Source organism: Gasterosteus aculeatus, chromosome 15 (assembly GCF_964276395.1).
Source record: "Gasterosteus aculeatus chromosome 15, fGasAcu3.hap1.1, whole genome shotgun sequence".
Classification (NCBI taxonomy): Eukaryota; Metazoa; Chordata; class Actinopteri; order Perciformes; family Gasterosteidae; genus Gasterosteus; species Gasterosteus aculeatus.
In genome coordinates, this window is record NC_135703.1 from 11,818,516 (window position 1) to 11,826,880 (window position 8,365).

At 45.0% G+C, this 8,365-nt stretch overlaps 1 protein-coding gene and 1 long non-coding RNA gene across 2 annotated transcripts; one reads left to right on the plus strand and one right to left on the minus strand.

Annotated features, from left to right (window-relative positions):
• The first annotated feature begins 131 nt into the window (after positions 1-131).
• Positions 132-8,093, plus strand: tmem62 (transmembrane protein 62). The gene is made up of 13 exons (XM_040199668.2): positions 132-982; positions 1,327-1,438; positions 1,563-1,700; positions 2,154-2,199; positions 2,606-2,747; positions 3,003-3,127; positions 3,439-3,561; positions 3,747-3,902; positions 4,336-4,495; positions 4,722-4,920; positions 5,080-5,175; positions 5,393-5,511; positions 5,852-8,093. The coding sequence occupies exons 1-13, from the start codon at positions 788-790 to the stop codon at positions 6,170-6,172; spliced, it is 1,932 nt and encodes a 643-aa protein (XP_040055602.1). The 5' UTR covers positions 132-787; the 3' UTR covers positions 6,173-8,093.
• Positions 2,805-6,089, minus strand: LOC144388419 (uncharacterized). Its single transcript, XR_013452788.1, has 2 exons — positions 5,878-6,089; positions 2,805-3,543 (listed from the first exon to the last, which is right to left on the minus strand). It is a non-coding gene; the product is annotated as an uncharacterized LOC144388419 (long non-coding RNA).
• Positions 8,094-8,365: the final 272 nt, after the last annotated feature.

Genomic DNA, 8,365 nt, shown 5'->3' on the forward strand with positions numbered 1-8,365 from the left:
ACAGACATTTTAAGACTCAATTACGACCTTTACAATCAAAATCAACTTCAACACATTCGCGTTTTTTCCGTAGTCATGCAACTGAAAAACAAGAACATGAAAGCTAGAAAAAGGAGAAACATTTTTTATAGATACATAATATACATGTGTAAACAGTAGTATAACATTAAATAAAATAATGAATACATAAAATAATTGAAAATAATTAGGTTTACAATTCTGTTTATTATTCATGATTTTGTTTCGTTTTATAACGTCCCATATGTATGGAATATATCAAATAACATCAAGGAGCATACACTGTATGTTGTGGGGTGATGACAAGGTCTGTTGACCGCGGTACCCTGAAAACCGAGTCGGAGTGAGACCTCCTCCACCACACACTCTCTCTGTCTCTGTCTCTGTCTCTCTTTCTCTTCCGGTGACGTTCCACATCCAACCGCTCTCCAGCTGCTAGCCTGCTAGCTAGCCGCTAGCTTGCTAGCTGACAGCTGACCCACCGAGCTACATCCTCCTCCTCCTCCTCCTCCTCCTCCGCCTCAGAAGGCAGCTGAGCGGAGAGCCGTGACTGAAACCCATCGCCTCAATGTATCTCCCGTAGCCGCGGTGGCAGCGACAGTGACGGTCTGAGGTCTTCGCTATGTAGCCAGACGGTTGACAATATCCGTAGTTAATGTCAGTGTGATTCGTGCGCCGTAGCTATTTCCTCCAGTAGCTAGCCCCCCCGCCCACCTCCCCCTCCCTGTACCCGGGACAGACGGCGGCAGCTAGTCGCCACTACAGGAGGATGCTGAAGCTGTTCGGTGCGCTGGTGTTCCTCGGACTGGCTCTGGCGTGCATCACCTCCTGGGTGCTGGACAGCTACGACACGGCTTGGCACCCGAAGCGGAGCGTTCGGCAGCCGGCTGTCGGCGATGGAGAAGCGGGGAAGTCTCCACCGTTCCCCGGCGGCGAGTTGGGCAATATATTCTGGTTTATACAGGTGGGATTTGTTTCGTCTCGATAGCTCTGCTTGCTCCTTTTTGTATTTTGATGCTGTTTTAATTTTTAACATAAAAAAGGTAAAGATAAAGGGGATTACATACATGTGTGTAATTCCCCCGCTGAACTGAGTGTTTAACAGGAAGGGTCACTGACCACAGAAGCGTCATTGTCAGGAAGAAAAAAACCGAAAGGAAAGGTGGTTCGCCCACGTTATTATTATCAGACTTTGTACCATTCTGTTTTGCAACACCTATACTAATCTGTTTGGTAAGGTTGTAAAAAAGCCATATTTGAAATATTATTTATTTATTCCTGATGTTTTTTTATAATATCTGGTTTAAGGTCTCTGACATTCACATTAGTCGATTTCATGACCCGAGACGCATTCCGGATTTTGAAAAGTTCTGCACTGACACAATCAAGGTGATCCAGCCGGATCTGGTGCTCGCGACAGGTGCAGTAACCCACCGCCCGTCTAACCAAAGTCATTTAAAAAGGCCCTCACTGAGGCTACACAGGTGTGGCCAGGTTAGTTTTTTTTTCTCCTATCTCACATGAATCTTTTACCGACTCCGCAGGAGATCTGACAGATGCCAAAACGGAGAGCAAGGTGGGCTCCCTGCAGCACGAGGTGGAGTGGCAGGCCTACCACAACATCCTGAAGAGGTCGCGTGTGATGGAGCGCACCAGGTGGATAGACATCCGGGGAAACCATGGTGATTAAGCGCAGCCCTTTTGTAACCGTATTGTTGTTCTTTCCAGTAGAAACATCCCAGAGTACAATTAGGACGTTTCCAAGAATCCATTAACTGATTCGCTCCTCGTGCCACCCGGTCCTCCTCAGTGCTGCTTCCAACCTCCGTTATTGGATCGCAATCCCTTCAATTAGATTTGATGTGAAAGGAGATATCTTTACTTTGTAGCTGGAAAGAAACTAGTTATTGGATGTGGACGTTCTGCTCTTATTGATCACAGTTGTTGACGTCAGTTGGTTGCGTTTATTGTAAAAACTGATATTGTTTTCTACCTTCCTGTGAAATTTGATTCCCGGATTAAATATTCATATTCATTATATTGTTCCATTGGGAATTTCCTCATTAGACATTCAGTAACCTCTTTTATTATTTATATACTGCTCAATCTCACTATTTAAAAAAATCTCTCAACAGATGCCTTCAATATTATTTCTCTGGACAGCGTCAACAATTACTACCGGTCAGTATGAATTGATCAATACTACAGTAAATGCCTGATTCGCAGCCTCCTCCTGCATGGCTCGCTGAGCGTGAAGTGGCTCAGAGCACATCGTAACTTCAATGCCACTGAAACATGAGAAGCTGCAGACCTATTTATTGACAATAATTCAAGCTGTTTGAGCTTCCTGAGGACTGAAATAGAAGCAGAATCTGCAAGAACAGAGGCTGACTCGCCCTCCTTCTGACACAAAGGATGTTTCCTGTGCCGTTGCTACTGCTGTAATCATCATTTATCTCCTAAATATTCAAAAAAATGTCTGCAAGCTTAATTTGTTTATTTAAAATGCATCGTATTATCTTTGGGCTCTATTTGAGCTGCTGACGTATCTCACATTGACTCTTCTTTTTCTTTCAACTCTCTGTAGGAAATACTCTGCTAATCAGAAAGTAGGCTCCTTTCACTACGTTCACAAAAAACCCTTCGGCAACTATTCCTTTGTCTGTGCGGATGCCACTCTGGATCCAGGACCCAAGAGGCCATACAACTTCTTTGGTATTCTCAACCAGGTACGACTGTACACGGGATTTGTGTATTTGTGTCAAACACAAAGCAGAGAAGCTTTCAATAGTCACTCATCATTTTATTACACTTGAAGGTTGGATCAGACCTAAATGATTTAATGTCGTATTCCACTATAAAGAAATGTTCCCGTTGAATAGTCATTTTAAATTAAGAAATAATTAAATGATATACGGCGCTATATGTGTCTTCAAAGGGATAATTAAAAAGCACCCATACACTCTTTGCTCAAAATGTGACAGACCCAAATGGACTTGCTGGACACGTTCAGAGTAGAGAGTCTGAAAAGCAACCAGTCGATCTGGTTCGGCCACTACACCACTTCCACTGTCGTCTCTCCGGCTCCGGGGCTTCGGGACGCGATGAGGTAAGACGATGCTGGATGTTAAACCGGTTGGTTCAAAGCGTGTGTGTGTGTGTGTGTGTGTGTGAGCGCATATTGACTCTTCTGCTGCTCTTTTAACACACAAACTAGAATTTTACTACACAATCCTACAACTAGGAAACCAAATGTTATCAGCGTTTGACTGGCAGCCGGTTTTCTCTTTTACATATATTCAAATCCATGTGATGGGACATTTTCGATTCCTTTTATTTTGAAATAAATGGAACACTCAGCGTATTTTCAAGCAGTCGTCGGGACCACAGCTTCCTGATGTCTGCACTTCTTGTTTGTAGATCTGCAGTCGCATATCTGTGTGGCCACCTGCACACCTTGGGGGGCCTGATGCCCGTCCTCCACAGCCGACACCCTCAAGGCACCCTGGAGCTGGAGCTGGGCGACTGGATGGACAACCGCAGGTAGGGACAAAGAACGGGTGTTATTACAGAATTATACCCAGATAAAGAAGAAATGATGCATTCATATGTTATACCTCTTTTCTATTGCGTTATGATTCTGTGAAAAAGGGTATTCAACTGCCCTGGTTGTGGTAACTAAAAGGCCTCACAGACCTGCAGAAACAGCGTCTCACCCCCGTCTCTAGGTACAGGGTTCTTGCCTTGGACCACGACCTGCTGAGTTTCTCTGACCTGAGGTTCGAGCAGTGGCCCGCGGTGCTCATCACCAACCCCAAAAACGCCCAGTACCTGCATCCCGGAGTGGAACCGCTGGGCCGAATACGGAGATCGACACACATCAGGTGTTTGTTCTGGCGTTTGTTGAACCATAAAACCCGTCTACTACACGTGGTACCACAACGCTTCTTTTCACAGACGACGCGGCCCTGATACATAATACACCCAGCTTGCAAAGTTTTATCATTAATGCACGTTTTTTGGTAATGTTTCTGCTAGCAGTACTACGTGTGTAAAAATCAGGTGTTGGCTTTTGATGTCATTTGGTCTGGAACAAGCAACTACATTTTGAGTTTGGTATTTCATCTTTTTAAAGTACTTTTTTTTTGGCAATTTCTCTGAAACTATTGCAGCCATTTCACTGACCGTAACTGATCATATTTTCCTAAAGCACATCTGCACTTCTGTTGCAGATTTATTTTAAACGCCAAATGTTCGGAATCTCTCTAGATATCTAATATGACATTTCTAATGTGAGATCATTCATTTCCTCGATAGGATCTTGGCCTTCTCAGAGGCCCCGATCACAGCGGTGCAGGTGAGCGTAGATGGGGAACCTCTGGGGAACGGCCACTCGGCCGGAGGTCCTCTCTACGTTCTGTTGTGGGATCCGTCTCTCTACCTCACCGGACTGCACACCATCAGGGTGAACGTGAAGGTCGGTGCGGCACACATTTATCGTTCTGAGACTCTTTTATCTGTCTTAGGTCTCGACTAGGTTGGTTTGCTTACTTGAGTTCACGGATAGATCTGCTCTGTGTGCACTGAGGCTCTTTCTTTCACTCAAGGGATTAAAACGTCCCCTCGTTTTTTGTCTTTGTGTGTGTGTGTGTGTGTGTGTGTGTGTGTGTGTGTGTGTGCGTGTGTGTGTGTGTGTGAGTCAGGACTCGGCAGGCCGGGCGTCAGTACGGGAGCAGCACTTTACTCTGGAGGACGACCTGACTCCGAGCTTTGGTTTTGCTCAGTCCTTCGTCCTCCTCACAGACCATTACGTCCTGGCCCGAGTGGCCTTCGTGTTAACGATTCTGCTGAACGTCGGGGTGCTGATGGCCTTCAGGTTCCTGCGGGTTCCCTCTGGGAGAGGTGAGCAGCCACCAAAGAGCAATCATCCCATGTCAGCTGTCAGACTCTGACATTAGCGACAGACTTCGACGAACATGCGTGTTTGTGAATACAGGCTGAAGTTTTTATTTGTTCTTCATTCTCATTGCTCTGCATCTTTGTGCTGTTACTCTTCCACAGGATTGACATCTCAAGCATGTACGTCGCTCCATCTGGTCAGCACAATGGACTCCTTCTACTACTCTCTGCTGCTGTTCAATCTGTGCACAGCCTTAGGTGGGTTGACGTTTTTTGCCTGGCGCTTCAGGCGGAACATGCATCTACTTTTAGAATAATGTTGATCTTGCAAATCACGATTTCGAAGTGCTCAAAGGCTCAAATCTTCTGTGCGAAGTTAAAATATTGGTTTTCTCTGAACGATCTCTTTGTAATCCTGCATCTGTTCCTGTCTAAATAGCTCCTTGTGTTGTTTGCGCCCCTCTCTTCCCGTCAGGTCCGTGGTTCGTAGGAGAGCTGATAGACGGCCATAGTGGGGCCTGCTTTGCCTTTGGGGTGTTTGTCGATGGACACTTCCTGGAGGGCAGCCTCACTTATGTTATTGGAGTTGTTCAGGTAGGAAATACACATCTACGAGTCCGTTGTGTGTGTTTACATGCATGCATTGTGTCTATTGGTGCTTTTTTTCATTAGCAAAAGGCCAAAGCACTTATTTGTATGTCACTCGTGATCATAAACCAACAGAGAATTACTGCTGTTGTTTAGCAGCTGAAAAGCTGGATATTTCCCCCAGGAGCTGGTGGAGACCAAGAGAGAAACCAAAAGGTTTAATGTTAGTTAATATGTTAATAGGTTCCGCTAACATGCTAGTCCATTCTTATCTTGTTAAGCAGCCCACAGGGATTCATCACCAACTAATCACATCTAACTGGAGTCATTTCCTCCTCCCTGCCAGCTGCTGTTCTTCAACATGCCCCTCACCTGTTATCTCTGCTGGAGCCTCCACCACCGTCGCCGCGGCAACACCTTCCGATCCCACTTCCTGCGGCCGGGCTGCCGCTTGTGGACTCTTGCCGTTCACCTCGTCATGCTGCTGCTGCTCACCTGGCAGGTCCACTCCTGCTACTTTCTCCTGCAGACCTACGGCCTGATAGCCTTCTTCCTGTCTCCAGTCCGCACGTGGGCGTTGGGGCTCAGTCTGCTGTTGATCTACCGCGCCTGGACAGGCCCCGCCCCTCCCCTACGCGACAACGGCAAGAGCGCCACTCCCTCTTGACAGTAATCTCACTGTGCCACCCCGACTCCTCTCGAGGCTGACTCGGCAGCTCCTACCCCCCTTCCTTCTACCCCTCCTCTTTAAAAAACAGCCACTTCACAGCACATCACTCACCACCCTGTTTATGGTATTGTTTGCTAAATGTGCATGTTATTGTAAAACACCACTGAGCACATTTCTGGCCCTATTCATAGCAATGTGCACAGTGTAAAAAGAAGCATCACCAAGGTGACATTGGGAGTAAAATAGCCTGTTTGAGCTAAGTGAACAAGTCCAATGTAAGCCGCGGTCAGCGGTACGTCCTGCTGTGGTTCGAGCTCACGCATCCGCCGTGGCCAGCTGTCCCTTCGCCACTGCCAAAGGACAAATAAGAAAAACACTTCATTCTTCCCCCTGAAGATTGTTTTCATTCACCAGTGAAGGCGGGACGTGCCAAATCGAACCTCTTGTTGAACTTTGGACACACAAACTGTGGCTAAGGGGGAAAAAATGTCTTTTTTTTTAACATGGACACAGCTGAGGGAGCGCGGTAGTTAAAGTAAAGACACAGCAAATGCAACCTAAACAATTATATTTTCATGTTTATTCTAATTTTGATTTAAAGGAAATCAAGTGAAGAGAAGAAAAAACAAATAGAACAAACACTGTAGTGGAATCAGCAGTTAATGACTGAGTGTTTTTAAATGAAAAGAATTCCACTGCACACAACTGCCACATAGTATATCTGCGTAGACAACGAGCTGGCCGGACTCCTCGTGCTCCTAACGTGAATACAGAAAGCAGCTGTTTGTTTCTCAGAAATGTGAGCTCTTGAACAATAGGCAGGTCACAGTAGTGTTTCAGGACGATGTTTTTATACTCCAAAGCTACTCGGTGAGCTAAAAACCCATGATTACACAATCCAGATGTGCTGGTGGCAAAGAAACGGCAACGAAACAAATGTGTTATGTGGTGAAATGAGATGAATTACTATGCTGTTTTTATTCATTCTTTCTGATTGTATTGAGCCCCCCCCCCCCCCCCCCCTCTTTCTCGTGTCATATGTCTACACTGGTAAAGGGTATCCCTTTTGTTTTGTTGGAAGTTAATTTGACAACATTGTTTGTCTGTACATTTCTCGTTTCCCTTTTCTGTGGAGGTCAGAGGGGAGTAAACTGTGTCTGTTTCCCTCTAATTCAATCCGTCTGAGACCGCAGGATCCAAAGGAACAAACTAATACAAAAAACAGACAAATTGGTTGAAGACCACATTTATCGAGTTGTTTAATAGAAAACAATGTTCCAACAGAGTTGGATCCTGATCCTGATTTTTTTTTAAACAATATTCAGCATGAGCACAGAGTACTTGCTTAGTGCTGTGATTTAAAATGAACAGCTCAGAGAATGTGAAAATGTAATTATGTACACCTTCTCTGCATAGTAGTAGTACTACGTAGTAGTACTCGTGGTAGTACTAGTGTTTGGTAATTCCTGCCTTCTGACAGATGTTACAAATAGAAGAACTTCCGTTGCTGCCGAGTTCTCCAATGATTCTCCTCAGAGGTTTGGTGGTCCGTCCACAAGGAGGCGCTGTTGTGTTCGATTTCACTTCCGTTTCTTATCTGTTTGGCAGAAAGGCAGCAACACCACATCTGGATGACACGGTTCTGAAAGCGTATACATGGTCACTCATTACTAAGCCTGGATGTGATGGTTCTGTGCTGTACGCGGATTTGACTGAAGAGACGACGGCGCCGCCTTATGAAGTACAAGTGACTTATTCTGCATCCCCTCCTATGTTCAAACACGGAAGTATATGAGTGAAATGTGGATGATTTGGACACATGTTTTTCTGATGACAACTGAAATTAGAGCCAATCACTTTTTTAAAATTTTATTAATGGTTTAGTGCTGTGGAATAAAATGCTCATTACAGTAAATCATACATGTTGGTCTGCATGTCATTGTCGCATGACGTCACCAAAGAATACGCTGCCCAACAGTGAATAAAAGATGGTAAAAAAAAACCTAAAAGTTAAACAATTGAAACAGTGATAAGAAAAAGGCTTTATTTCAGCTGCACTATTTACCTTTTTGTTTAATGTTTAAGGAGTTGGTTATTTGTATGGAGCTTATCTGAAATATTGGTGGAAAATAAAGCCGCTAAGTGGCCTTTTCTGCCATTCGAGGCTCTTTGCTAACAGCGCATGTTTAT

What these genes read in the sequence shown, in the direction of transcription:
- tmem62 (XM_040199668.2), top strand. Translation starts at nt 788, where the DNA reads ATGCTGAAGCTGTTCGGTGCGCTGGTGTTCCTCGGACTGGCTCTGGCG. An exon ending in GGATCTGGTGCTCGCGACAG is followed by an intron (nt 1,439 to 1,562) that starts GTGCAGTAACCC and finishes CCGACTCCGCAG; the next exon opens with GAGATCTGACAGATGCCAAA. An exon ending in CAATCTGTGCACAGCCTTAG is followed by an intron (nt 5,176 to 5,392) that starts GTGGGTTGACGT and finishes TCTTCCCGTCAG; the next exon opens with GTCCGTGGTTCGTAGGAGAG.